Here is a 26493-nt window from a genome sequence, read left to right as displayed (position 1 = left end):
TTTAAACAAACTCCCCAGGGCACTTTTATGGATAGCAGTCAGGTCCAGCCACTCCACTTTCCCTGGGGAAACTTAAGCCCAAACAGGCCTTGAGCCAGTCATCAGCAGAACCAAAACCAGAATTAGGTCCTCTCACCCACAGTCAGATATCCTTTCCACACCAAGACCAGAAACCAGGACCCAAAGAACTACACAACATTTATTTGTTTTAATTTTCTTAAAGTTACTAATGCCCATAGTTTAAAGAATCAAATACAGATCATTTTACAAGGCTTATATGAAAACACGCAGTTCATCACCTATGCACCCCATCTGGCCCTCCTCACAAGGAACCACTTTCACCTCTATAATCTGCTGCTTCTGATACTGAAGGAAACTGGAATGTCATCCCAAAATATGCCTTTCTGACATAATTCTGCTCAGTTGCATCCAACTCTTTGTGGCCCCACAGACTGTAGCCCACCAGTCTCCTCTGTCCACAGGAATTCTCCAGATAAGAAAACCGGAGCAGGTTGCCATTTCCTTTTCCAGGGGGTCTTCCCAACCCAGGGATTGAACCTGTGTCTCCTGCGTCTCCTGCACTGTCAGGTGGATTCTTTACCACTAAGCCATCTGGGAAACCCTTGACATAACTGAGCTGAAGGCAATTAAGCAGAAAATGCAAGAAAAGTTCTCTCTTCCCTTCCCCTCTTTTTTTGCCTTGAGGCAGGATATACATTCTTTTCTGGAGACAGATTCTTGTCAGCCCAGCAGTGCACCAGGGAACTTGCAAATAAATCTTACTCCATTAGTTCCCTCCCTGCAGTCTGCCACCCTTGGAAGCCTGAAACTGTTTTCATTGTCCTGTCATTTCTCTACAAATGCATTGTTGTTTGTTGAAAATGCTATATAAAGTGAAAGTCACTTAATCGTGTCCAACTCTTTGCAACCCCATGGACTGTATAGTCCATGGAATTCTCCAGGCCAGAATACTGGAGTAGGCAGCCTTTCCTTTCTCCAGGGGATCTTCCCCAGCCAGAGTTCTAAACCGCTATCTTGGGTTACTTTTCGTTGAAGTTTCTTGGGCACGATGCGTGCCACCTGCATTAATACATTTTGGTTTTTCTCTTGTTCATCTGTCTTTTTGTTAAAGAGCCCCTCTGAATTCTCAGAGGGAAAGTTTTGCCTTCTCTACAGTATTTACTCCCACTCTCGGCATCGTGTGCATTTTTACAACAAGCATGCCCTGCTTTGTTACTCTCACGCAGTCTTCTCGATACAGTTAGGATGGACTGCCAGGTCTGGGTCAGGACCAGGGTGCACAGACACTGCTAGGTGCCCTGGGGGTCACTGGGCACAGGCCACCAGCTCCTCCAGGGCTTGCTCGCGGCGGTTGCCATGGACCAGCAGCACTTCCTTGATGCGGTCCTGCTGGAAGCCCATGTCGCTGAACTGCTCCGAGAGGCGCAGGAACTCCCCTGCCTGAGGAAGAGGAGGCAGAGAGGGCATGGGGGCCGCTGGGAGGCTGGGCCTCTGGCCTGGGCAGTCCCCTCCCAAGTACCCACTCTACATACCCCCAGAAAGCCATGACCCCACAGGCCAGGTGAGCCTGATCCTGGCCAGCACCTATGGTCCTCCTGTATCTCAATGACAGGAGGTGACATGGGCTCAAACCTCACTTCCTGTGCCAAGGAAGGAGGCCCCAGCCTGGCTGCTGGCTCTCTGTCTTGGCTCTACTTCCCCTCTCCCACTCCCTCCTGACTCCCTGCGCTCATGCCCTGCACTGGGGCAGGAAGAGAAGGCTGCACACTGGTGCCCAGAGGATGCACAGCACAGGGTCGCTGTCCAGGGCCCAAACCCTCACACAGCACGGCCTCTGCCTGCCTCCTCTGACCCCATTGCTCAAAACTTCAAAACTTCCCTGCCTCTCCCCCCACCCCTCAGCATCCCTCCCACCCCACCATCCCTCCCACAGTCTCCGGGAAGTCTGCTCTGCCTTGACCAACTGCCGACTCTGGACAGGTCACATTCACTGGGCACTCAGAATGTCCTCCTAACTGGGGCCACAACCTCAAGCCTTCTGGGTTTCCATGTAAGTGGCAAACTCCCTGAAGAGAGTTCAGGCATCATCGTGCTACCTGCCTGGCTCCTGTCTGGGTGTCTGACAAAAAGGAGCCAGTCAATATTTGCTGTGTTGATTCAGCTATAAAGCTCTACCCAGGTGGTATTAGTGGTAAAGAACCCTCCTGCCAACGCAAGAGAGGCAAGAGATGCAGGTTCAGTCCCTGGGGTGGCAAGATCCCCTGGAGGAGTGCATGGCAACCCACTCCAGTATTCTTGCCTGGAGAATCTCATGGACAGATGAGCCTGGCGGGCTGCAGTCCATGGGGTCACACAGAGTCGGACACAACTGAAGCGAGTTGGCACAAAGCTCTGCTCCCTGTTTCCTCCCCACCCCTTCCCCTTGGGTCCTCTTGGCTTCTCCATGTCTCAGCTCCCTAGGCTGTCTCCTTCTCCCTGGGGCTCAGCAAGCAGGCTGTCTCCTGAGGCCCCCAGGTGGTCTCTGGTGCTGGTCGGCCCCTGCACGCCAGGCCTGCATGGGTGCCCCACCCGCCCCTCGCTGGGGCCCGGGCAAGAGGCTCTGCTGACCTGGCTCTCGGAGAACTGGAACATCTCCATGGCCTCATCCACCAGCCCCTCCTCGTAGCCCTGTCGCAGCAGCCGGTCACAGGCGCTAAGGTAGCTGAGAAACTGGGCAGGAAGGGGCACAGAGGGAAGGACAGTAAGAGCAATGCCCAGGACAGCAGGCGCAGTGGAGGAGGCACCCAAGGGCCTCAGGAGGGCTGCGCTCAGGGCCAGGCTGACTGGGCAACCAGCCATACACAGCATGGGCCCAGAGATCCATGAGCCAGCGGAAGAGGGTCAGAGGCCTCCCCTGGGACAGGTGGACAGCAAAGCCTCACCAGCTGTCCAAGCTGGGGGCTGGAGTCCAGGAAGAGAGATGCTGGGGTGGGTCAAGGTATTCCCAGAACCTAAGTGGGGAACAGGCCAGGCCTCAAACAGGTGTCTACCCAACATCCACCCAGCCTGCTCACCCTCCCTGGTGAGCACCCACCTGTGTGAGAGTGCCTCCTTTTCCACCCACTCCGTGCACCCCCACCCCCACTCCAGACACAATATCTTTGCGATCCAGGACTCCACGGGCCCCACCCCAGAGCAGTGTTGTGCCAAGGCTGGAAGGGGAGGGGACAGCTCGACCCCACAGGGCCGAGCACCTCTTCCAGCCACTCCCTGCTTATTCACCAGGGGCTGCTTTTGCCCTCAGGATAAAGTTCTGCCTTCCAACCCCACTTTCAAAGACCTGCTCGCTCTGTCAGCACCCTTGGCTGCTTCCCTCGGCACCCCTAGACTCCTGCCCATCCGGCTCCAAGGCCAAGGCCAGCCTCGCTCCTCTGCCCTGGGCAGGCTCTCCCTACCCCTACTCCCACCTCCGTCTCCACCAGGTGTCTCCACAGCACTCAAGACTTCCCCGCACCTACAGCTCTGTAACTGCCTAGTATCTTTCTCAGCTTTCTCATCCACCAAGTTTTTGTCCCACAGGAGGACACCACTAGGTCCCAGCCTCCACCACAGCAGGCAGGCAGAAGGAGCTCAATAAACATAAGCTGTGTTTATAAACTAAATTAAGAACTACCTTCCGGGAGCTCATAGCTCCTTGGGGGAGATAAACCAGATACAGGAAAACACGAGTGCCAGGCAAATCAAAGCAGGATTTACAGGGAATTGGTGCCAAATGAAGGCTCCAGATGATTAAAGTACGGGTACGAGTGGAGGAGAAGCAAGTCGGATTTCTGCAGACCTTCGGAAAGGAGCAGAAAACAGACCACAGAGACTAATGGCTTTCAGACTGTTCTAGCCTGTGAACTGCCCAAGCACCAGGGGGCTTCAACAGTAACAGGGGGAGGTTGCAGTTGCTCTGGGAGAACTGGGGGCAAGAGGTAGAGGGAGCCCAGAGCGGCGGCCCTCACCCCAGGAACCTTGCTCTGGGCACATTTTGAAAACCAACCAACTCAGCTCTTGTGGCACAGTTGAGGGAACTGAGGTCCAGGCAGGGTGGACCAGGGTCCCAGGACTAGGGCCCAGACCACCTGACTTCTTGGCCAGTGCCTTGTCCATGGAGTGCCTGCCCCCGCCGCTAGAGGAGGAACTTTGAGCTGGCTCGCAAGTAGACAGAGTTTCCGAAGGTCTGTTCATCTACAACAAGAGTTCTCAGCCTCAGTGCCGACTGTAGCTACCTGGGAGCTTTAAAACTACAGTGCCTCAACAATAAATTCTGGAGAGAGGGTGTGGAGAAGGTAACCCTCCTACACTGTTGGTGGGAATGTAAATTGGTAGAGACACTGTGGAGAACAGTATGGAGATTCCTTAAAAAACTAAAAATAGAGCTACCACATGACCCTGCAATCCCATTCTTGGGCATATATCCAGAGAAAAACGTGGTCAAAAAGGATACCTGCCCTCCAATGTTCATTGCAGCACTGTTTACAATAGCCAAGACATGAAAGCAACCTAAATGTCCACTGACAGAGGAATGGATAAAGGAGATACGGTACTTATATACTATAGAATATTACTCGGCCATTAAAAAGAATGAAATAATGCCATCTGCAGCACCACGGATGGAACTAGAGATGGTCACACTGTGAAGTAGGTTAGAGAGAGGAAAAACATCCTATGACATCCCTTATATGTGAAATCTGAAAAAAAGATGATAACAAAGGAACTTACTCACAAAACAGACACACGGTCTGAGAGTACGAACTTACAATTACTAGAGGGGCAGAAGCATGGAGGAAGGAATAGTTAGGGAGTTTGAGGATGCTCATACTGACATATTTAAAACGGATAACCAACAAAAACCTACTGTATAGCACATGGAATTCTGCTCAATGTTAGGTGGCAGCCTGGATGGGAGGGGACTAGGTGGGAGAATGGATACATGTATATGTACCACCGAGTCCTTTTGCCATCCAGCTGAAACTATCACAACATTGTTAATCAGCTATACTCCAAAACAAAACAAGAAGTTAACAAAACAAAACAATAGCAACAAAACACTGGTGTCTCTGTATCACTACCCATATCCTGCTGATGATGGTCACGTCCAGAGGCCCTGATATGACTGGTAGGGGGGAAGCCTGGCACCGGGATTTTTACAGCTCTCCAGGTGATTCTTGTGTGCAGCCAAGGTTAAGGGTCTCTGACTCAGTCCAACCCAATAGACCCAAGCCAGGCTGCGTATCAGAACCATCTGCAGATCTTTTAAAATGATAGGCCCCTGGGCCCACTCCAGATCTACTGACCCTGCAGAGTAGGTTCCGAGAATCTGCATTTGTAAGGATTCTGCTGCTTGGTCAGTAACTAGGCCTAGCTCAGGCTCCAGGGTGGGTGAGGATGTCACCTTCAGACCCCAGGATGGGAACCCCAGCAGGCACTGGTCATAAACAAATTCTCCTCCATTCTGTAAATGGGGAAAATGAGGCTCAGAGAGGGGCCATGATGTGTCTAGAGTCTAAGGGTAAGCCTGGGTCTGGCCAATGGACCCTCAAAAGCGCTACCCATGCCTGTCCTGCAGGCAGTCAGTGGGCACACTGATCCTGGGGCAGGAAGGAAGGAGTGATGGACAAAGCTTAGGTTTTGTATTTCGTCCTCTCTCCCTGGTTTTTCCAAGTGCCCTGTCTCCATTACCTGATGCCCACCCTCCTGGACCATCTGCTGTTCATCTCTGACCAAAGACGATTTACTGTAGTATTTGTCTTTCATGGGGAGAAGGGCTGTGAACCCAAAAGAGATGTTCAGTTAATGGTGGAACTTCACAGAACAGAGAGGAACACTAACGTGGTCCGGGAGATCAAGATAAAGTCATCCAGTGGCCCTCAGGCCCACACCTTAGAGCCTGGCCCCTGAATCCTCACTGGGAGAAGGCCCACCAGGCAGGTGGTCAGTCTATGTCTGGAAACACAGTGATCCTGATGCAGTGAGATTCTTCCAGCCCACCCAAAGGGAGGCCAGTGCCCTGTGCTGCCCCAGCTAATCTTCAGGTCCCCACAGTGATGACCTGGGACCTCAGCCTTGTCACAGGGTCTGGAGGAGTTGGGGAGGCATGTCAGAGTCCCCACCATGGCCCTGGCCCCTCACAGTGCTTCTGGACTGCTTCTTCGCCAAGGTCCTGGCTTTTCAGCAGCAGCTGAAAGTGGAGGCAACTTTAAATTTACTCCTAAATCTCAGATCAACCTAAGGTGCTGCCCTGGAAGATTTTCATACAGAAAATGAGAGAAAAGCACAGTGTAACAAAATTCAGAACCACACCAGCCTGGCATCCACCCTGGTGCCACCACTGACTAATTATGTGAACCTCCCTGACCTCAGTTTCCTCATCTGCAAAGTGGGAACAGTAAAAGCAACCTTGCAGAAATGAGAAGACCTAAATGAACACTCTCAGATTGAGGGACTGGCACAGAGGTGCTCGGTAAATATCAGCACCACCCCTGGCATCTCCTCCATCATGTTAGCCACCATATATGGGGCTCACCATGTTGAAAGCTTTCCTCTAGGACTGATGAACCGAGTAGAGCGGGAGCAGGAGAGGGTGGGAAAGAGGACCCAGTGCCTTCCCACCTCCTCAACCTGCAGCAGCACATCCTGATCAGGCTCCTGTTTGAGCCACTCTCCCTCTGTCACTCCCTCACCCAGGAGCAGGCAGCTCCAGACCTCAGGGACTCAACATATGGCCACCATCAGTGACTAGGGAAAGGGTCTCCAAGTCCTCTGATGGTGGTGGGACAGAGACAGGAGAAAAAAATATATGCCATCCATATCTGTGGCTCGGCTTTCCAACCACAAATAACCCTGGTGCATAGAAAACAACGCAAAAAGGGATGACAACATTCAGCTGGGGGAAGGGGTTCAGATGATGATATTCAATGCCCACCTCCTGCCCCTGCTCACAGTCCTTTCATGCCTCCCTTCTGCTGTGGGGTCTTTGAGAAAACTCTCAGGCCCGCCTTCAAGGCACCCTTAATCTTCCCCCTATTCCCCTTCCTGTCCTATCTCCCACCAGCCCACGTCATATATTCAGCGAGACTGTTGAATCAGGGCCTCCCAAGTCCTTCCTGCCTCTGCCTCTCAGCTGATACTGTTCCTCCTGCCTGGAAGATCATCCTTCTCCTTTCTTCAAATTCAGGTCTTATCCATCCTTAAACTCCAGCTCAAGGCTTTATACCTTCATGAAACCTTTCTCAATTACTGAAACCTCCCCATGGTAGATTAAGAACAGTCATTTACTCTTCTTTGCAGCTTTTCCCATCAAGAGGTAGAGTCTATTTTTCTACCCTTTTAATCTGATCTGGTCTATGACATGCTTTGGCCAACAGTATAAGGCAGAAGTGACAATAATTTCAACCTCAAGAGACTTTGCATCTTCCACTCCTGTACTCTTGGGAACACATGGGCTAGCTTGCTGGAGATATGTGGTCCAGTTGACAAGTTTCACCAACCACTGGATTGTGATCAAGGTCATCCTAGACTATTCAGCTCTAGCTGGGTCACGAAACTGTAGCCACATGAGAGACCCTAGGTAAGACCTGCAAAAGAACTTCCTTGCTGACTCCACCCACACTGGCAACCCAGAGACTCATGAGCGAATACATGGTTGTAGTATTAAGCCACTAAGTGTTGGGGTGACTGTCACACGGCAATAGATAACTGAAACACCCCTGAATCTTTCCTGTTCCTTCTGCTCCCAGGCATCTTCTCACCACACCTCTCTTTTGGCAGTTCAGGGGTTCTCACTCTCCTGCAGGTGTTCTCATATTCTTAGCTTGTATGGGGGGGGTCAAGACTTGCTCCCAAATATTAGAGCAGCTTGGGGTGCTACCTATCCTTGTTATTACTGGTGTCCACTCTTCTTCCAATAGGAGTGGAGGACTTAAAAATGGAACTGGTGTGGTAGACTCTGAGATACCCCTTCCAGATACACCTTCCTTGAAGGTCTTATTGCAGATGGTGGTAGCGGTGGTAGAAACCATCAGCTATCTGTCCCTTCAGGGGCTGCTTTAGCTGCAGAGATCATTTCTCTCAAGTCACCGTCTTTCTACCTCTGGTGACTCATTAAGGCAGAAGTATGAAGGCCTGACCATCTCATCCCCAATTAGGACAACTCCAAAGGGCCATATATGCTTCAGAGCTATGGGGTTGGCTGTCACTGGGTCTATAAAGTTCAACCTCTCCCCCTACCCATCCCTGCTTCTGTCCTCTCCCTTCCCCAGAAGTTGTTCCCAAGGGTCTCCTTAATAAATCTCCATATGCCAAACCCCACTGGAGTCTGGAAACCCAGCCCACAACACTGGCTTCCCCATAGCTCCTAGCTGCATCTAAACACCAAGGAAGCGTCCAGCAAATACTTATGCCTAGATTGATGGATGGGTAGATGGAAAGAGAGCGTGATAGATATGGGTGTGGATTAACTGTTGAGGGAAGTGGTCAGAACTGTGCCATCCAATATGGTAGCTGTATGTGGCTATTTAATTTTTTATTTCATTTAATTATAATTAATAACAATTTTCAGTCATACTAGCCACATTTAAGTAACTACATATAGCTAGTGTTTACTATATTGGACAACACAGGAATAAAACATCTCTCTTGTTGCAGAAAGTGTTATTGGGCAGCTCTGGAAAGGTTTGTGACTGGCCAAAGCTTCAGTCTTACTTTTGGGGCAGAGACTTGGACAGGAGTAGAATATTGAGACTCCGCAAGTAGGCATGGGGAGTCTTGCTAAACTCCCATGGAGTTTAGATCCCTTAGGATCTAGAAAATTGATCAAAACCCCCAATAATTAATTCGAAGCTGAAATTCTGCCTCCGAAGAAAAACACAAAATAACTTCAAGTTGAAGATAAAAATGATGTGGCCACTGACCCGACTCCAGTTCCACAGCCCCCCAGCTCTGGGTCCCCCACTCACCTGGCTCAGGCTCTGCCGCCCCGTCTTCTGCAGAGCCACGATGGCCCTGTGCAGGGGGTACCCCAGGGCAACCACTGGCCCGATGAGGTCTTGCTCCTCCTGGCTCAGGGCAGACAGCAAGTCAGCAGAATCAGGTTGCGATCTGTGGGCAGCACGAGGCTGGGGCACCTGTCCAGGAGGTGGCAGGCAGGTGTACAGGCTGAGGGACTGAAACACAGACAAGCTGCAAGTGTCAGTTACCACTGGAGGTGACACCCGGCTGGGCAAGACATTTTTAAAGGTGCCTTCGCTACAGAGCACAGGGGCTAATATTGTTAGGATCTTGGAGTACTGCAGACCTGGGTTCAAATCCCAGCTTTCTACTGTTTACTCAGGTGGTTGTTCAGTTGCTAAGTCATGTCCAACTCTTTGCAACCCCATAGACTGAAGCCCACCAAGCTCCTCTGTCCATGAGAGTTCACAAGCAAGAATACTGGAATGGGTTGCCATTTACTTCTCTGAAGGATCTTCCTAACCCAGGGACCGAACCTGAGTCTCCTGCATTGCAGGTGGATTCTTTACCACTGAGCCACCAGGGAAGCCAGTTTATTCATGTGTAAAATGGATGCAATCATACCAGATACCTCACAGGATTGTTACAAGGCTTAAATAAGACAAGGTGAGAAAAGTGACTAGCAAAGGGTTTGGCATACAGAAACTGCCAGTAGATGATAATATTTACTGCTTAGAACAAGCCTGCGAGAGAAATACGATAGGCTCATTCTATTTTTTACTGAAGTCAAGGTTCAGAGAAGCTGGCAAGTGACCTGGCAAACAACACACTTTTGGGACCTGTACCCTACTCAGAATCAACGCAGGGTTCTCGACCCCATACCTTAGGGGGCAGGGGAGCAGGACTGAGCTTTCTAGCCAGAACTTCCTTCTTGAGTCTGGCTGGACTGAGGGTTGGCTAGGCAAGGAGCAGGATAGAAACTGGGTACAGCTGTGGTGATGGAGAAACCCACAGAGACCTTGGACTAACAAGGGTGGCTTGAAGGCATTTCAATAGGTTTGGCTGGCATCATCCCTAGCCCATTCCCCATGAAGAAGCATCCAAATGCTAACCCTGTCCCCTCCTCCAGCAGGAAAGCCTAGGTGCTGCCCTGGCTCCAGGAGCAGAGTGCATGTGACATGTGAATTCCCTACATGTCCTCATCTTCTCAGCGGTTTCCCTGCCATGACTACTCTTTACTCCTAGAGTGATCTACTCTTAGGATCTAGGATCTACTCTTTACTCCTAGAGTGAAAACCACGCAAGTCTTAGGATTTGAGTCTACCCTTGTGACCTTGAAAAAGATTCTTGGGTGCTCTCTGCCCCAGTTTCCTCCTCTACAGAATATCTGTCCCATCTGCCCCCATCTCTCCCCCACCCTGCTACAGGGTTGTTGCTAGAGTTAAATTTAACTGGGATCAGGGAAGAGCCCTCCTAGCATCCGCATCTAGCCCGTGATGTGGGTGTCGCCTGTACTGTTTATATAGCCTCTTCTCTGTTTGCTGTAAATAACTGTGTGCAGGGTTGCTTTACAGGTAGAGGAGGGATGGCTCAGAGCAGTTCAGTGACTTGCCTAAGCTCACACAGCATTGAGTGGGAAAAGCCAGACTTTGAGTCTGTCTTTTGGACTTACTTTCACCTTGGCCTTATTCTGTTGCATCTCCTGGCCTGACTGTGGAATTGCTCAGGGGCAGAAAGCTGTGCCTAAATGTCATCTCCTGCTACTAATCTAACCTAACACATCTGTTCCAGACCTAGATTGTATGGAGTCTGACACTTATACAATGTAGATTACTTAAAGGAAAAAGACACAGGAGCATAAACATATGCATAAAACTGTACACAAATCCTTGGAAGGGCTTCCAGGTGGCTCAGTGATGAAGAATGCTCCTGCCAATTCAGGAACCTCAGGAGATTCAAATTTGATCCTTGGGTCAGGAAGATCCCCTGGAGGAGGAAATGGCAACCCACTCCAATATTCCTGTTGGGATTAAACCCAGGGACAGAGGAGACTGGCAGGCTACAGTCCGTGCACGCATGCATGCTAAGTGGTGTCCAACTCTTTGCGACCCTATGAACTGTAGTCCACCAGGCTCCTCTGTCCATGGGATTCTCCAGGCAAGAATACTGGAGCGGGTATCATATTGCTATGCCCTCCTCCAGGGGAATCTTCCCAAACCAGGGATAGAACCCATGTCTCTTACATCTCAGGCGTGTTCTTTACCACTAGCACCACCTGGGAGGCCCCGGGCTACAGTCTGTACGTTCACTGCACGTTCACATCTGCTCCCAGTTCTCGGTGCACATCCTTTGTCCTGAAGCTGTCCCAGCCTGCAGCAGCCTTCACTTCCCCTCAGTACCTGATCCCTCCCACTGGGCAGTGCTGCCTGTCTCACACTTCCTCGCCAACCTCCTCGCCGCCTGCTTTAGACTTTGTCTCTTCCAATCCAGTCTCTTGCAAGAAGTAACTGCGCTGTGAATATTCCTTGATTGAACTCACCCAATCCTTGAACAGTGGGAAGCCCTAGATCTGAGCCACATTGATTCAACGGACATTCACTGAGCTCCCCCTGTGGGCCAAGTGTGCTCTGGGTGCTCTGGAAACAAATGCAATCCAATCACTGCCCTAAGAGATGTCATATTCCACTGGAAGAGACAGATCCTGGGTAATTACAATTATCCTAACAGGTGCCCTTATAGAAGCAAAGAAGGAGACACAGTGAGAAACGAGGAAGGGGACCTCGAAGCAGGGAATACTCTAGGCACAGGGCTGCAGGAAGGACAGCGTGGTACAGGGCCGGGTGAGAGCTGGTAGGGAGGAGTGTCCAACCAGGCAGGGCACCAGATGTGGGGGCTTCGCTACTGAGTTGTGGCCTTGGCCAAGGGGACAGGTTCCTTACCGCAACTGCGGGCTTGTGGCTCCGCGGCGGGGGCATGGCGCCGGCCGTGGAAGGCCGCGGGGGCAGCGTGAAGGTGCTGGGGAGCGACGTCTTGGGGCCCAAGGGGGGTGTGCGGGTGCTGGGGAGAGAGGCCTCGGAAACAGGGGACTGCGGGTTCTGCGTAGGAGCACTGCGGGGTGGAGGCGCTGGGCCCAGGGGCGGCGCAGGGCAGAGGCTCAGAGCTCGGTGGCGGAGGCGGTGCAGGAGGCTGCGGGGGTGGGAGGCAAGCTTGCCCTCGGAGAGCCGCCGCCTAGCCCCAGCCAGCTCCGACCTCACGCCGCGCAGCATGTCCAGCGAGCACCCGTGTTGGCCCAGGCGGGGGCTCGCCGCGGACCTGGGCTGGGGGCTGCAGGGCTCCGGGTCTTCCTCCATGGCAGAGGAGGCTGCTTCCTCATCCTGGTCCTCCTCCTCCTGCTCCTCTTCCTCCTCCTTCTCCTCCTCAGGCTGCTCCTGGGATCTGGCCTCCGGATCTTCAACTGCGGCAGGCACGGCTTCCAGCCCTTGCTCGGGGCTGGCCAGCAAGAGCCAGGCCGGAGGGGCGGAAGCTGCCCCTGGAGCATCGCATTGGACTGGGCAGGGTCCCCGGATGACAGCCTCCACCCAGAAGAGTGTCCTTCTCTCCAGGCTGAAGTCGTGCTGCGAATACAAGGCCAGGGGAGGCTCCGACAGGCAAACCAGGGTCTGGGGGCACACCCCTACCTCCCGGCCCCCGGGGAACCTGTTCAACCATACACTCTCCAGACCTAGACAGCTTCTGATTCTAAGCCCCAGGCATTCATCGCAGGCCACCCTCAACCTCGGTTTTAGCTAGCATTGGAGTGGATGGCTGTCAATAACAATTTAATAGCAAACTCTGTAGACAGGACAACGTGAGGAATAGGTTAATAGAATGAAAAGTCTGAGTCCCTTTGCCATTCAGCATATAATTGAACAACAGTGGCCTAAACAATTTCTCCAGGGGACTTCTCTGGTGGTCCAAAGATTGAGAATCTGCCTTCCAGTGCAGGGGATGAGGGTTAGATCCCTGGTGGGAGAAGTAGGATCCCACATGCCAGTGGGGGCAACTCAGCCTCTTCACCACAACTAGAGAAGCCAGGGCACCCGCAACTACTGAGCCCACAGGCTGCAGAGCCTGCCCCACTAGAGAGCCCGTGCATGCAGCAAATAGAGAGTCCAAAAAACAACCCAACAAAGACCCAGCGCAGCCAAAAATTTTTTTTTAATTTCAACAAAACTTTTCCTTCACCAAGAAGCTTTCACTTGAGCTCAGCACCATTTGCCACCGAGCAGCTGGCCTTGGAGGCTGGCCCAGACACACAAACCTCTGCATGGAGTAGTACTTGCCCCCACCCCATGTGCTGCCTTCCAGCTTACTTGGGGGCCCAGGAAATGTAAAAATCATTCTTTTTTTTTTCTCTGAACTCTACTTAGTTGGTCCTAATGTTATTCCCATTTCCAGATTATCAAAAGGAGGCTTAGGAAATCTAGTTTGCTCAAGGTCAGATCAGTGGTGAGTAGACGAGCTGGGATTCCTGTCCATCTGACTGATCAAGCCACCTAAAAACTAAATGTGGAGCCCACATAAATAATTTAAATTGGGAGTTTATGTGAAGCAAAAATAAAATATTCCCGTTAACTACTATTAAAATTAAGAACTGGAAATATAAAACTCCATTAAAAAATATAAATATTCTTAAAAGGCAACTTCAGTGCTCTGTGACGGCCAGGTAAGCCTGGCGGAGTGGGGCGGGGGGTGGGGGGGGATGGATGTGGGAGGCAGAAAGGCAGACAGGAACAGCCTCTCCCTTCACCCCACTCCTGACATGACCCTAAGTTGGGGAGAGGAACAGAACTTAGCTGTTCTAAGTGTAGTTCCCTGACTGAAGTCAGGGAGTGTATCTTATTTCTCTCTGTTCTTGGGGCCCAGGGCAGTTCTGGCTCTGAGGGGATATTTGTAAAAGTGTACAGAATAAATGATTAGAAAAAGAGACTGGAGCAAAATGAGTGAGTTGGGAAGGACAGAGGAGGTGAAAAGACCACTTCAGAGCTGAGGAGACCATCATAGAGGGAAAGAGACTGAGAGATAATGAAACAGACAGTGGAACTTAGGGGATAAAAGGATCCAAAGACCCAGTAAAAATACCAGCACTTGCGATTTGTGGAACCTAAGCAAGATGATTCTAAAGCTCATATGAAAAATAAACAAGCAATAGCCAAGGGCTTCCATGGTGACTCAGTGGTAAAGAATCCACCTGCCAATGCAGGAGACACAGGTTCGATTCCTGGTCCAGGAAGATCCCACGTGCCACGGAGCAACTAGGCCTGTGCACCACAACTACTGAGCCCACAGGCCGCACCTCCTGAAGCCTGCACACCCTAGAGCCTGTGCTCTGCAGCAAGAGGAGCCGCTGCAATGAGAAGCCTGCCACGGCAACTAGAGAAACATCTATACAGCAACGAAGACCCAGTACAACCCCCCACCAACACACACCCAAAAAAAAGAATAGCCTAAAAACCTCTGGGGACAAAAAGAGAAATAAAGGGGACGGGCCCTACCAGCCTCTAATATATATTATAAAACCTAAATAATTTAAGGTAAGGTACTGCACAGAGAGCCTAAAGGTAAACAACAAAAGGTCCAGAAATGGATGTTATCTGTGGGACTTTAGTAGATAATAAGGTGGCATCTCAAGCAATGGGAAAAAAGAGGAACTGGTCAATAAATGGTGTTAGTGGGAAAAAAATAAAGTTGGATCCATTCTCACACAATACACAAGGGGAAATTCCAAAAGGATCAAAGATTCAGTTATTTGAAATGAAACTATAAAAGTACCACCAGAAAAGAGGAGAAAAATCCTTTATAATCTCAAGTAGGGAAAACATTGCTCACTCTGAATTGAAATTGAGAAGCTGTGGAAGTACACACATGAACCAATACAATATTGTAAAGTAATTAACCTCCAATTAAAATAAATTTATATTTTTTTAAAAAAAACAAAAAAATTAAAAATCATACAAAATGTAAAAAAAAAAAAAAAGAAAGAAAGTACACACATGCACAAGTGAAAAGCTGCACGGCAAATACACCCCATAAGCAAGGTCAAATGCAAATAACAAACTAGCGGGAAAACAGCACTGATAGCACAGACATAGGAGTGCCTAGAAATAGGTAAGACAAGACCAACAGCCCAACAGGGACAGAAACAAAAAGATATGAACCGTCCACAGAAAAGGAACTACAGGTGGCTCTTAAAACACATGAAAAGCTGCTCGATCTCACTCACAATAAGAGAAAGGAAAATAAAACTATGCTGAGATAACATTTACCTATCCCTCACCGAAGATGCAACATCTGATGACTCCTTTGTTGAGGATTGCAGCTAAGGTACAAGCCCATTTGTAGAGTGCTGTGCATGCTAAAGTCATTTCAGTTGTGTCCAACTCTTTGTGACCCTCTGGGCCACAGCCCACCCGGCTCCTCTGTCGATGGGATCCTCCAGGCAAGAACACTGGAGTAGGTTGCCATGCAAAATCTCCAGGGGATCTTCCTGACCCAGGGATCGAACCTGCATCTCTTATGTCTCCTGCATTGGCAGGTGGGTTCCTAACCACTAGCAGTGCCACCTGGGATGCCCTTGTAGGGTGCTGGTTGGATGTAAAACAGTATAACCCTTATGGAGAGCAATTTGGCAATATGATTTATTTCAAAAGTATATCTGCATATAGTCTTTCCCTGCAGCATTGCTTGTAATGACAGAAGACTGGGAAGAACCTAAGTGTCCATCAAGAGGGGATTCACTCAGTAAAGTACAATATATCTATATAATACACTACCATGCAGCGAAAAACTAACTGAAGAAGCATTGTGTGTATTGATATGGAAAGTCTTCAAATATGTTAAGTGAAAAAAATCAAGAAGAATAATGTATAGAAAATGGTACCTTTGCTGTGAAAAAGGAGGGAATAGCTGTATTTGCTTGTATGTACACACATAAGAATCTACAGAAGAATACATTTTAAAATACAAGTAACAGAAGTTACCAGAGCAGGTGGGGAGAGGACAGATAAGGAAGTGTCAATGGAAGGCTTTTTACTCTCTTAAGACAGGCAAACTGCCTGGGAGTCGAGCTGACCTCCAACCTTGTTTTTTAAATAAAGTGATATTGGAACACAGCCGTACTCACTCACTCCTTTCTGTAATGTCTACGGCCCTTTCTCCCTACAACAGTAGTGTGGGGTGATTGCTACTTTTTACTATCTGGCCCTTTACAGAAAATGTTTATTGACCCTTGCTCTATACATATATATATATTCTTCCAAAAAAAATTTAACACAAAAAGGAAATCAATTCTAATTAAAGGAAAACTATGACAAAACAACAAAACAGACTTGCTGAGGCTCCACAGGAAAGCAGTAGGTGCAGGAGGTGGACGTGGGCTTTAGGGGCTGACACACTTATGTTGGAATCCTGGCTGTGCCACTCATAGCCACACGGCCCTGTTGGTCACATGGGTGGGAACTTTGGTTTCCTGTGCCATGGAGAGGGAACACCCACCTGCTACAAGGGTCATAAGAATGAGAGAGAAGAGTGAACCTTTGAAGAGCATGTAGCCTGGCCCTGGTACAGAGCAGGTGCTCCATGAATGGAAGGTTTTTTTTTTTTCTTTTTTAGGCTGCTACAGATTCATCTGGTAATCTAACCACTGTCTATAACATTATTGCTATGGGAAAATGTGTTTCAAGTTCCAAACACTGGGAATAAAGCCCAGTAAACTTGGAAGACTGGCCAGGAGAGGCTATAAATCATACATGGAGTCCCATGTTTCTCTATTTGATAGCTGGCCACAGCAGTAAAAGAGTGGGTGTGGAGTGCCCACCCTGAGAACAGGAGGCAGGGCCAGGGCCAACACGTGGGCTGGGACACAAGACATAGACTTGGCAGAAGGGTGCCTATTTCTGCTTCTAGGAGAAGTGACTTTCAGAATAGCCTCCTCCCGGCTTAGCAGAGAGGGAATAGTTAACGCTAGTCTGTCTACCTCCACTGGAACTTAGTAAAGCAATTTCCTTTTCCCAGCAATACAGGCCCTACTGCCAGAGTGAGGGCCCACAGCACAGGTTCTCTGGCGAAAGCAAGAGCTCCTGCCGCACCAAGAGGGGGCCCCTCAACGCTGTACTTGGGGCTTTACAAAGCTTATTTCACTTCTGGGTCCTGAGGAACTAAAGTGCACCGGCAGGGGCTGCAGATGAAGTCTCCTGCTCCTATGCCTCCAAGCTGCCCAAGCCTCTCTACCTGACCCTCTCCAGGCCTCTCCTTCTTGGACTGGTTTCTTTGCACCTAACCTCCCATAAGCCTGTATTTTTTTGCCCTCGAACATTATGTGTCTGATGTCTCTCACTTTCCAATCCTTCTCTGAGCTATCATGAAATGATCTGCAATCAAGATCTAGGTTTTATTTTTTACTTAATTTTTAAAATGAATGCATTTATTTATTTCTGTCTGTGCTGGGTCTTCGTTGCTATGAGCAGGGTTTCTCTAGTGGCAGCAAGTGGGGCTACTCTCTAGTTGCGGTGTGCAGGCTGCTCATTGTGGTGGCTTCTCTTGTTGCGGAGCACAGGCTGTCAGGTGCACACACTTCAGTGGTTGCTGCACATGCGCTCAGTAATTGTGGATCACAGGCTTAGTTGCCCCATGGCATATGGGCTCTTCCTGGACCAGGGATCCAACCAGTTTCCTTTGCATTGCAAGGCAGATTCTTAACCACTGGACCATGGGGAAGTCCAGGACCTGGGAATTAGTCCCATCATTGCCACTATCTTTGGACAGATCATTTCCCTTCTCTGAGCCTCAGGTTCCTCATGTGAAAAGTGAGTGTGAGCTGAACTAGATCCTCAAATTTTCCTACCAAGTAGCTCACTGCTGCTGCTGCTGCTAAGTCACTTCAGTCGTGTCCAACTCCGTGCAACCCCATAGACGGCAACCCACCAGGCTCCCCCGTCCCTGGGGATTCTCCAGGCAAGAACACTGGAGTGGGTTGCCATTTCCTTCTCCAATGCATGAAAGTGAAAAGTGAAAGTGAAGTCGCTCAGTCGTGTCCGACTCTTAGCGACCCCATGGACTGTAGCCTACGAGGCTCCCCCGTCCCTGGGATTTTCCAGGCAAGAGTACTGGAGTGGGGTGCCATTGCCTTCTCCAAGTAGCCCGCAGACAGTGCTGAATGAGCACACAAGATCCCAAGGACTCAGTCCCAAGAGATCCACCACCAGCTCCACAGCTGTTTGCAATCCTGCTCTTTCATTGTTTAAAATTCATGTGGATTTTGCCTTCTACATTATATATCTGTGTTATAATACAAATCCAATAGGTTTCCTCCTAAATCTTCAAATAAATTTGACTCACTTGGAAGTTAAATAATCATGTTTATCCTGAGGGTATGTGACACCACCATACACACTGAAGGCATACCCCGGTGTGTGAGCCATGGGGCAAGGGGTGCTTCATAGGTGCCCCATGGATAGGTGTACTTTGGGTCTGTGGAACAGTAATCCATTCTGATGTGTCCTGTGTAACTGTCTGCATTTTAGTCTCAAGATAGCATCTTAGCCCAGTGGAGGGATTCTAACAGTGGAATTTTAGACTTGGCAGTAGGCTGATAGAGAAGAGAGGAATTGGAATTGGAGTATCCTTGCTAGGACTCTCAGTAACTCCATACAGGCAACCTTCTGGTCATTCTAAACTTAAGATGCACTAAATAGCCCCATGTCCAAGTCTCTAGACTTCTGCATGGAATATCTTTTCCTCTTGCATTATTTTCACACTTTCTAGAATATATCAGAACAGGAGTGGCTGCCATTTAAAATCAAGGAACAAGGGGCCTCCTGAGGCTCAGCATCAGACCGAGGGATGAGAAGACAGACAGAGAGATGCACTTACCATAGAGCCCAGCAGAAGTTCCCTGCAGTCTGGAACACTGAGATCTGGCCCAGGGAGGGGCTCTGTGTCTATCACAAAGCCCTTGGGCACCTTGAAGGGGACATCATCCAGGGCATTCATTCTGTCAGAGGCGTGTGGAGATGGCTGAGCGGGGCTGGAAAGAGCAAGTCCCTGAGGACCAGGCCCAGGCCTCAGATGGCTCACTGCTCTCCTGTGTGGTGACTTGGCCGAGCCCCACACAGCCAGGAAGGGAACGGTGAAGTGACTTGTGCTGCATAAGGGAGGAAAAATGAATAAAACCAAGAGCCTTCAAACTGACAGCAATTGATATTTTCATGTTTAAGTCTTGCTCTCTAGACCACTGTTTCCCAAAATGTGGTCTACGACACTAATTCTAAAGGATTTCATCAAGAGTATTCACCCCAATGGGGAAGAAAGAGCTATCAAATTACACAAACTCTTCCGAAAAAGAAAGGAAAAAAAGGAATATGTCCTAATTTGTTTTGATTTCAGCATCGTCTCAAAACCAAACCTGACAAGAAAATGAGAGGCAGATATTTCATGAACATAAATGCAAAAATCTTACCAAAAATAATTATGGATAGAAAAAATACAACACTTCCAGGTTGAGTTTAATTTCAGGAATGAGAGACCTGTCCTTCATTCAGTGGAAATAAAGATAAATATGAATAGAATAAAAATTTTAAAATGTATAATTATGATGCAGAAAAAGCACTTGATAAAATCAATATCCATTCATGATTTTAAGAAACAATAAACAAACTCTATTTGGCAACTTAAGAATAGAAGGGAATTTCATTAACCTAACAAAGAATGTCTCTAAAACATCTAAATCAAACATCCCACTTAATGGTGAAATAGTAAAAGATTTCCCCAATATTGGAAATGAAATAAAGATGTCCCCTTCATCTCTTCTGTTCAACACTGCCCTGGAGGTACTAGCCTGTGCAAAAAGAGAGGGGGGAAAAAAAGTATTAGGATTGGAAAGAAAGAAAACTACTTCTAGAAACAGAAAACTATTTCAAGATGACATATTTATATGTAGAAAATCCAAAGGAAGAGTATGTTATGCTGTAAAGCAATTAATACAGTGTGATATTGAGAGTTTACAAAGAGACCAACAGAATACAAAAGATAGTTTAGAAGCAGATCCACACATATACAGATCCTTGATTTATGACAAAATTGGGCCTGCAGAGCAGTAGGAAAATGAAGATCTTTCAAAGAAATGGTTCTGGATCAACTGGATATTCTCCAAAAAATAATCTTGACCTCTACCTCATAAACAAAAATCATTTTCAGGTAGGCTGTAAACCTAAATGTGAAAGGTTAAGAAAAAAACTTGAAGATAAAATAGGAGAATATATTTATGATCTTAGAAAAGGCAAACATTTTGTAAAATGTTACAAAAAGACTAACCATAAAGGAAATACTGATAAATTGGGTTACGTTAAAGCTAAGAACTTCCACTCATCACGACATTCTGTTAAGAGAGTGAAAAAGCAAATCACATAGAGGAAGAAGATATTTGTAGTACACATGTCTGACAAAGGACTCATATCCAAAATATGCAAAAAGTCTCTACAAATCAATAAGAAAAAGATCCCAAAGTAGGCAAGATTTTTTAACAGGTACATCACAAAAGAGGACATCAAAATAGCCAATAAACATGAAGTTGTTTAACCTTATTAGCCCTCAGGGAACTCCAAAATGAAACAATGAGATATCACTACACACACATACACACACACACACAGGAGGAGTTAAAATTTTAAAAAGCCTGACAATATCAAGTGTTGATGATGTTGTGGAACATCTGGAACTCTCATGCACTGTTGATGAGAAAGTCAGTTAATATTAGTCAACAATATCTGCTAAGCTGAAATCTAAAAATTAAAAATTCACACATAGCCACTGAACCATTTGGTTAAGATCAAGTGCAGTATCAGTTTAATAATACAACAGCCAGGGATTTGCTTTTTTACATATTTTAGACCACATTAAATGCAGTTACATTAAAAAAAAGCAAAATTCATACATACAGAATTCAATTTCATGACTGCCTATAATATACACTTAAATCTAGACTCCTAACCACAGGAATTTTACAATCAGGGTTTACCAGGGAGTACCTCTGGCTCAATACATCATCCCTATCAGGATGGTTTCGAAGTCCTGCTGTTCTGGGTCACTGGGGTCATCCCCACATACGTAGGAGAACATCCGGTGATGAGGAAGAGTGGATAATCTGAGGGCATAGAGGTCAAAGGGGCCAGATGGGCAAATCCTTTAATTCTCTCATTTCTACTGTCTGCCCTCTCTTGTCATTGTCTTACTGTACGGAAGGCTTGAAGGTTTCTCCACCCCATGTTGGGAAACAGTCTCCCAGCATATTGGGAGTGAGTCTTCATACTATAGGATCAGACAGCTTCCAATGTGATCACTAAGTAATCTACCCCATCAACTCTTCGTACAGGGGACCTTTGAGATATAAGGAGTTGTAGGGGACACATAAAAGTGAGGAAGTTTTGGCAGTCTCAGATTTGTCGTTTACATTTTTGGCCATCGTTAGAATTTTTAGCTATGGGGAAGGACCACAGTTCATTGAGACACAAGTGTGAACTGCGCATCCAATGAACAAATATAGAGCCCCCCTCATGCTTCCTTCCCTGCACTCCAACATCTGTATCCTAATGATATTCTCAGCATTATACCTGCTTCTGGAGTTAAGAGTTTGAGGATTCTGGAAGCACATTTTAAGAGCAGCCAGGACTACAATGTAAGACATGATCTAGTTAGACCATATTCTAAAATGACAGTCACTCTGCTAAATACAAAATAAGAGGCACAGATCATTAAGTGATGACACTCTTCAGAGGAAGGGGAGTATTCCAGTCCTTATGGGGGTTGGGGAAACTTCAGGAAAGACAGGACTTGATCTGGACCCTGGAGGGTGGGAGAAAAGCCTGTGGAGCAGGGAGAAGGTGAGGTAGAGAGAGAACAAAACTCCAGGGAGAAAATAGCTTAAGCCAGGGAGCAGGGCCAGGGCAGAGTGAGACAAGCTGCTTGAGTCAAGCATATGGTTTGTGTTGAGAAGCAGTCTGCAGTAAGACTGAAGGGGTGCACTGAGGTAGAATTGGGGAGGATGCTGAACTTGAACTGAGTGCTAACACCATTCAGTAAGCAGTGGAGAAAGCCCTGAAGGGATCTGAAGAGGTGGGGTGAGGGTGGGGAAAGGGGGATAATAGGAAAGCCAGTCTATGCATGCTCCGACAAACTGCATAACCCAGAACCTTTCTAACATCAGTTCATGGGTCTAGGCCCACGTGGCTGTTTCTGAGCCTGGGGCTAGGGGCTGGGTGATAGGGATTGTAGTAATTGATCTACTTGGAGCCCCAGCAATGATATTGGTATTATAGGTCTCCACTATACTCTCAGAATGACTTCATCCTTGCCCACAAATCTATGTGCCAGTACTCACACATGAAATTCTCCAGTTAGGCCCTTCTAAGATCAAACTTAAAAACGCAACTGCCTACAAGGCCTCTCCTCCATAATGTCTTAAGGGTGCCTCAAACTCAACATACCCAAGGTAAACTCTGATGTTCCCCTCCCCCAAACTGCTCCTCTTCCTCCAGGATTCCTTATCTCAAGGAATGTCTAAGATACACACAAAAGCTTGGGACTCATCCCCAACACTTTCTTCCCCTTCACCACCACCCATCTCAAATTCCCACCAGATTTTCTCTCCTAAATCTCTGGAACCTAGCCATTTCATGCTACCTCCACTGCTGCCGTTGGAATCCGAGCCCCCTTCCTCTCTCACTTGGACAACTGGTGTCCATGTGTCTTCTCATGCCTCATCATTCTATTACACACACTGGGATCAAATTGATCATTTCAAGCCATTCTGATGTTTAAAAGCCTCCAATGGCTCCCCCTACTCTCAGAATAAAATCAGACTCCTGACAAGGAATTCCAGTGCCTTGCAGTGTCTGGCCCCTACTCTCTCACTTGCCATCTTATTCTCACCATGCTGGCCTGCAGCTGCATTGCCCTCTCAGCCCCACTGTCTCTTCCCACTAGTTAATTCTTCGGAGCTCTGCTGGAACATCATGTCCCCCAAAAAGCTTTCCCTAACCCCCAAACTTGACTTGGTCTCACTAGTACAGTGGCTTTCAAGGTTTTTTTTCCTACTGTGACCCATGGAATGAAATACATTTGACTTTGTAACTTAGTAAATACATACATAAACTGAATGATAATTCTTACTCTATGTGACACATAGATATTTTGTATTATTTCACCTAAAAGCATTACAGAACACTTGGTTTGGGGGGCGGGGGTGGGAAGAGAGGGGAACCATAGCTCTCCTTCAAAGCACTTGGCCCACTTTTTGATTGTTGGATGATTATCTATCTCCTTTAAAGCCTGTACTCGTTCGGGAGTATTTGGTATTTTGCTCACCACTATAGCCCCTGTACTTAGCAAATTATCTGAGCCTCAACAGGCGCTTAAAAAAATTTGAACAATGAAAAATATAAATTTGTGACTTAATACTGTTTCTTTGTAGTGCATATCACAATTACAACTGACTACAATTATCTTGTATAATCATTAAACTTCTCTACTCTAGACTAATTTCAGGAAGGCAGGAATCCTATCTGTTTGCCCCCTTTTTATGTCTCCAGCACTTAACATTGTACCTGGAAAATGGTAAATAATAATTTCCCAAGAACACCATTCAAATCCTGGTAACCAGCTTCTGACAAGAATAAGTTAATGAAGTTGAAAAGTATCTGCTGCTCTTCATAGTTATCTATTTTAAGTCCAGTTGCCTCTAAGACTTCAATCTTTGCTTCAGAGACTATGAAAAACCCAGCTTATTCCAAAAGGAAAATGGAACCTTCATTGGAAACAAATTCTTCGTGGATAGTCAGGTGTGGCAAATCAGAAACTACTAATGGGTACACCCAAAAGTAAACAGTTAATTATGTGGGAATAGCTGGTTATAATTTTTTTTTAATTTAGTTTTACATGCTTCATGTAATCTCTACTCCCTAAATTATGTCACAGCTAATACTTCACAGGATTCACACTCCTTCTACATATTATTCTTATTTGAATGGAATAAGACATACTTTGCACTTACCTTGTAATTCCCAAGATAGCTTCTCTGAGGACAAAATTTATAGAAGTAAATTGCTACAACAGATGGTATAATCCCAGCTAAGCTTCTCAATAATCCTTGCACAAAAATCATGTGGACATAGGAGCATGAATGGCTTTAGAGTGATTAAACTGGTTGGCTATAGCAAATTCTTTGACGTCATAAACTCAGGCACTCCCACTGAACACTCTTAAGTATTTAACATACAACTAATCTCTTTCATTTTCCAGTCTTCCCTGTACTTATGTAATTTCTTAAATGCTCTTATTAGAGTTTCTCACAAATCTAGTGTCTCCTGTTAATTTGTCAAGATAAATAAATTTCTTGTATATAGGACATGATGAATCAACACATTTCTGGTTAGTCTTTGAAGGATTTTAATTTTCATTTATGTTCAATACATAGAGAATATAGGCTATATGCTGCATGCTAAGCTGTGCTGTGTGGCAAGTTGCTTCAGTCGTGTCCAGCTCTTTGCAACCCTATGGACTGGACTATAGCCCACCAGGCTCCTCTGTCCATGGGATTCTCCAGGGAAGAATACTGGAGTGGGCTGCCACTCCTCCTCCAGGAGATCTTCCCAATCAAGGGATCAAACCCACATCTCTTATGTCTCTTTCATTGGCAGGCGGCGTCTTTACCACTATCACCACCTGGGAAGCCCAGTATAGGCTACACCTATAAGGTAAACTTGGAACAGGATACTGGGATTGAGTGGGAACTCAGGATCGGAGTTAAAGAGGCTCCCACTGGCCAAACATGAAGCAATCAATAAAAAATAATAACAATGGGTTGAAAGAAAAATCCATTTAGATCCGAATTCATAATGACACTTAAAAACAAAATTTACTAGTAACTTTTAGAGGATCCAACTCATTATTTTGAATACTAGTAAATAAAATCATGTGTTTATTTTTTGCCTTTCCTATACAAATTCTGGTTCTGTGTAATCAAATAGTTGATGAGGTGATGCTTCTCTTAATATTCCAGCTGAAGTTAAGAAAGAAGGGCACAATTAAACTGTCAGTCTTTTGCAAATCCAAATAAGTGAGTCTAGGTCTTGAATAACAACGGCTGCTAAAATCACAAAAGGAGACAACCGATTAGTCCTCCTGAATGTAGTACCAGGTCTATGATATACTTGAGCCGGAAAATCCTGATCTTAATGTGATCAAACCTCTAGTGTGGTCCAATAGAAATATATGAGCCACATGTGTAATTACACATCTCAAGTCCAACTCAGTTTCAGTTCAAACTCAATTTCAAGTGCTTAACAGCCATAGATGGCTATGGTACAGTTCTGTTGAATCATTAAATCATAAGAAATACTGGAACAGAGGAATATGTAATCACAGCGATGCAGTTAGCTAAATCCAGACTGGGAACTCTAGAAAAAAGATGATCTGATTTCCTCAAGTGATAAGTTGCAAGGGAGCGAAAGAGTGAAAGTGCAACAGTACACAGGAGGGTTATGAGAAACTTGAGAGACACATCAGCTAACAAAGATGCATAGATTGCATCCAGATCTTGATTTGGAACAAAATGTAAAACACACATTTCTGAGATCATTTGAACACTGACTGGATATTTGACGATACTAAGGAATTATTCATTTCTTTGGGTCCAATAATAGCACCATGGTTAAAATTTCTTAATGCCTTAGAGCTATACACTGCAACACTTATGAAGTAATATGGCATCTGAGATTTGCTTCAAAATAATCCAGTGTGATTGGTAGGGGTACAGATTAAACAAGATCGGCCAGGAGTTGGCCATTATTTGAAGCCAGATGATGAAAAAAATTATACCATTCTCTCTACCTTTCAATGTTGGAAATTTTCCACAATTAAAAAAGGAAAGAAGACCTGGGATAAAATTACAGAGATACTGTCCATATTGTTAGAAGTACAGTTCGTGAAAGACACTACTGTAAGTCTTCTTTCTGAACTCATGACGTACCAGTGGCTGCTGCCACCACCACGACACAGGGCAATAAACTAGGGAAAAGTTAACAAAACAAAAATTCAAGCAAATAACAAAAATAATGCTCACTTTATTAAAACTTCACAGAAGCTGAATGAGAGGAAAGAGGGAATTGTTTTTTCCAACCTGAGATTGTGTCTTCTTTTCCTTGGGTTCTGCTGCCTGAGTTTTCCTGAGTCCCTGCTCCATACTCCCTAAGCCCATCAATGCAGGTATCTTCAAAGCAAGGCTCTCTGGCTCTCTGGAACCAAATATATATTGTACAATTCATCTTTTATTTCTACTTGTCCTACAGCTCACCAGAAAATGGTCGAGATTTATAACAAAAGGACACACAGGCCTGTGGAGTTATGTGAGCCTGACCATGTCAGATTCTGAGGTTTATGAACTTAAACACACTTTGGAGGAGTGATGGC

The 26493-nt window shown here is 46.8% G+C and overlaps 1 protein-coding gene across 1 annotated transcript; it reads right to left on the bottom strand.

Moving 5' to 3' along the window:
- Positions 1–397: 397 nt before the first annotated feature.
- Positions 398–19023, bottom strand: UBAP1L (ubiquitin associated protein 1 like). The gene is made up of 6 exons (XM_068966395.1): positions 18904–19023; positions 12075–12608; positions 11934–12023; positions 9003–9209; positions 2629–2730; positions 398–1461 (listed from the first exon to the last, which is right to left on the bottom strand). The coding sequence occupies exons 1-6, from the start codon at positions 19021–19023 to the stop codon at positions 1327–1329; spliced, it is 1188 nt and encodes a 395-aa protein (XP_068822496.1). The 3' UTR covers positions 398–1326.
- Between the last annotated feature and the right edge of the window lie 7470 nt (positions 19024–26493).

Source organism: Capricornis sumatraensis, chromosome 2 (assembly GCF_032405125.1).
Source record: "Capricornis sumatraensis isolate serow.1 chromosome 2, serow.2, whole genome shotgun sequence".
In the NCBI taxonomy this organism is placed as follows: domain Eukaryota; kingdom Metazoa; phylum Chordata; class Mammalia; order Artiodactyla; family Bovidae; genus Capricornis; species Capricornis sumatraensis.
Note: the sequence above shows the minus strand (reverse complement) of the source record. Positions and strands in the feature narration are given on the sequence as shown.

What these genes read in the sequence shown, in the direction of transcription:
- UBAP1L (XM_068966395.1), bottom strand. Translation starts at nt 19,023, where the DNA reads ATGAATGCCCTGGATGATGTCCCCTTCAAGGTGCCCAAGGGCTTTGTG. An exon ending in GGCGGCAGAGCCTGAGCCAG is followed by an intron (nt 2,731 to 9,002) that starts GTGAGTGGGGGA and finishes CTTCCTGCCCAG; the next exon opens with TTTCTCAGCTACCTTAGCGC. An exon ending in TCCAGTTCTCCGAGAGCCAG is followed by an intron (nt 1,462 to 2,628) that starts GTCAGCAGAGCC and finishes CCTCTTCCTCAG; the next exon opens with GCAGGGGAGTTCCTGCGCCT.